General features: G+C 63.5%; 1 protein-coding gene across 1 annotated transcript; it reads right to left on the bottom strand.

Annotated features, from left to right (window-relative positions):
- Window positions 1-10: 10 nt before the first annotated feature.
- Window positions 11-1736, bottom strand: LOC104613854 (S-adenosylmethionine synthase). The gene is made up of 7 exons (XM_010285554.1): window positions 1661-1736; window positions 1456-1578; window positions 1260-1372; window positions 1021-1164; window positions 683-901; window positions 425-607; window positions 11-148 (listed from the first exon to the last, which is right to left on the bottom strand). Exons 2-7 carry the CDS (start codon window positions 1556-1558, stop codon window positions 11-13), a joined length of 900 nt encoding a protein of 299 aa, XP_010283856.1. The 5' UTR covers window positions 1559-1578; window positions 1661-1736.
- Between the last annotated feature and the right edge of the window lie 286 nt (window positions 1737-2022).

The raw sequence follows: 2022 nt of genomic DNA on the forward strand, positions 1-2022 counted from the left end.
CCGGCGCCCGTTACCTGACGATCACCCCGGGACGGAGATCGAAATTCTTCTTGACGATCTCCAGCAGCTCCCGCTCACTCTTCTGGGAAGTGCCGTAGTGGAAGATGGAGATGGACAAGGGGTGGGACACCCCGATGGCGTAGGAGACCTATGAGGGGCACAGATTAAGCCCCAAGGAGCCCCGCACTGCAAGCGTGGGGAGGGGGAGGGCTGCCTGCACCCACCTGCACCACGGAGATCGAAATTCTTCTTGACGATCTCCAGCAGCTCCCGCTCACTCTTCTGGGAAGTGCCGTAGTGGAAGATGGAGATGGACAAGGGGTGGGACACCCCGATGGCGTAGGAGACCTATGAGGGGCACAGATTAAGCCCCAAGGAGCCCCGCACTGCAAGCGTGGGGAGGGGGAGGGCTGCCTGCACCCACCTGCACCAGCACCCTGCGGCACAGCCCGGCCTTGATCAGGGACTTGGCCACCCAGCGCGCGGCGTAGGCGGCCGAGCGATCCACCTTGGTGTAATCCTTCCCCGAAAAGGCACCGCCACCATGGGCCCCCCAGCCCCCGTAGGTGTCCACGATGATCTTGCGGCCGGTCAGACCAGCGTCGCCCTGCGAGGGACAACGCCATCACCGCTGTGCCACCACCGCCGCACTGGCACGGCGATGCCAGGAAAGCTGCTGTACCTGGGGGCCGCCGATGACAAAGCGGCCGCTGGGCTGGAGGTGGTAGATGGTGTCATCGTCCAGGTACTTGGCCGGCACCACCGCCTTGATCACCTTCTCCTTCAGCGCGTCCCGCATCTCGTCCAGGCACACCTCCTCGTCGTGCTGCACCGAGATGACAATGGTGTGCACCCGGATGGGGATGACAGCGCCGCGGTCCTGCATGTACTGCACCGTCACCTGCCAGGGGAACACTGGGACAGTCAGGGGACGAGGTGGGAGGGTCAGGGACTCAGGAGAGCTTTTTTTGGGACACCCAAGGTGCCGGGACTCCCAGCAAGGTCTGGCAGGGCCCTCACCTGCGTCTTGGAGTCAGGGCGCAGCCAGGGCAGGGTGCCGTTACGCCGCAGCTCGGCCAGTTTGGCGTTCAGCTTGTGGGCCAGGACGATGGTGAGGGGCATGCACTCCTCCGTCTCGTCCGTGGCATAGCCAAACATCAGGCCCTGGGCAGAGGGAGGGGGTGATGGAGCCATGACTCCTCTGGCTGAACCGGCCCCTCCAGCTGAATCGCGGTGGCTCACACGGCACAGCAACTCACCTGGTCCCCGGCACCAATGTCCTCCTCGCTGCGGTCCAGGTGGACACCCTGGGCGATGTCGGGCGACTGCTGCTCCAGGGCCACCAGCACGTTGCAGGTCTTGTAGTCGAAACCTGGGGCAAAGCAGAGGCTGCGGTGAGCCCGGTGTGCCAAATCACATGCTGGTGGCGAGCTGGTAACCCCCTTGGCCACATACCTTTGGAAGAGTCGTCATAACCGATGTGCTTGATGGTGTCCCGGACCACCTTCTGGTAGTCGACAGCGGCCCGGGAGGTGATCTCCCCTGCCAGCAGGATCATCCCCGTCTTCGCCACCGTTTCTGAAGGGAGGGAATAAGAGAATCAGCGCTGGCATCACCCCCCAGTGCCGGTGTCACCCCATGTCCCCGGGGAGCGACTCACCACAAGCCACCTTGGCGTCAGGGTCCTGCTTGAGGTGGGCGTCCAGGACGGCATCACTGATCTGGTCACAGATTTTATCTGGGGGGAGGACGGAGAGCAGGAGGCCGTCACGGCACGGCCCTTCCTTCCTGAGCCGCTGGCGCTTGGCGCAGCTAAGTCCATGCTAAGCTGGGAACCGGAGCCCCGGCCGAGCACAAGCCTCCCCTTAAGCCGGCAGCCTTCCGCAGCACACACAGCCCTCGCCTTGTCCCCGCACCGGGTTATTAGTCTGGAATTTCAGGCATTTACCAGTTAAGCTCCAGTTACAATCGGGTCAGGGCTTGGGTTCAGCCACCTAAGGCACTGCCAAAGGGGACCAGCAC

Source organism: Phaethon lepturus, unplaced genomic scaffold, assembly GCF_000687285.1.
Source record: "Phaethon lepturus isolate BGI_N335 unplaced genomic scaffold, ASM68728v1 scaffold30454, whole genome shotgun sequence".
Taxonomy (NCBI): domain Eukaryota; kingdom Metazoa; phylum Chordata; class Aves; order Phaethontiformes; family Phaethontidae; genus Phaethon; species Phaethon lepturus.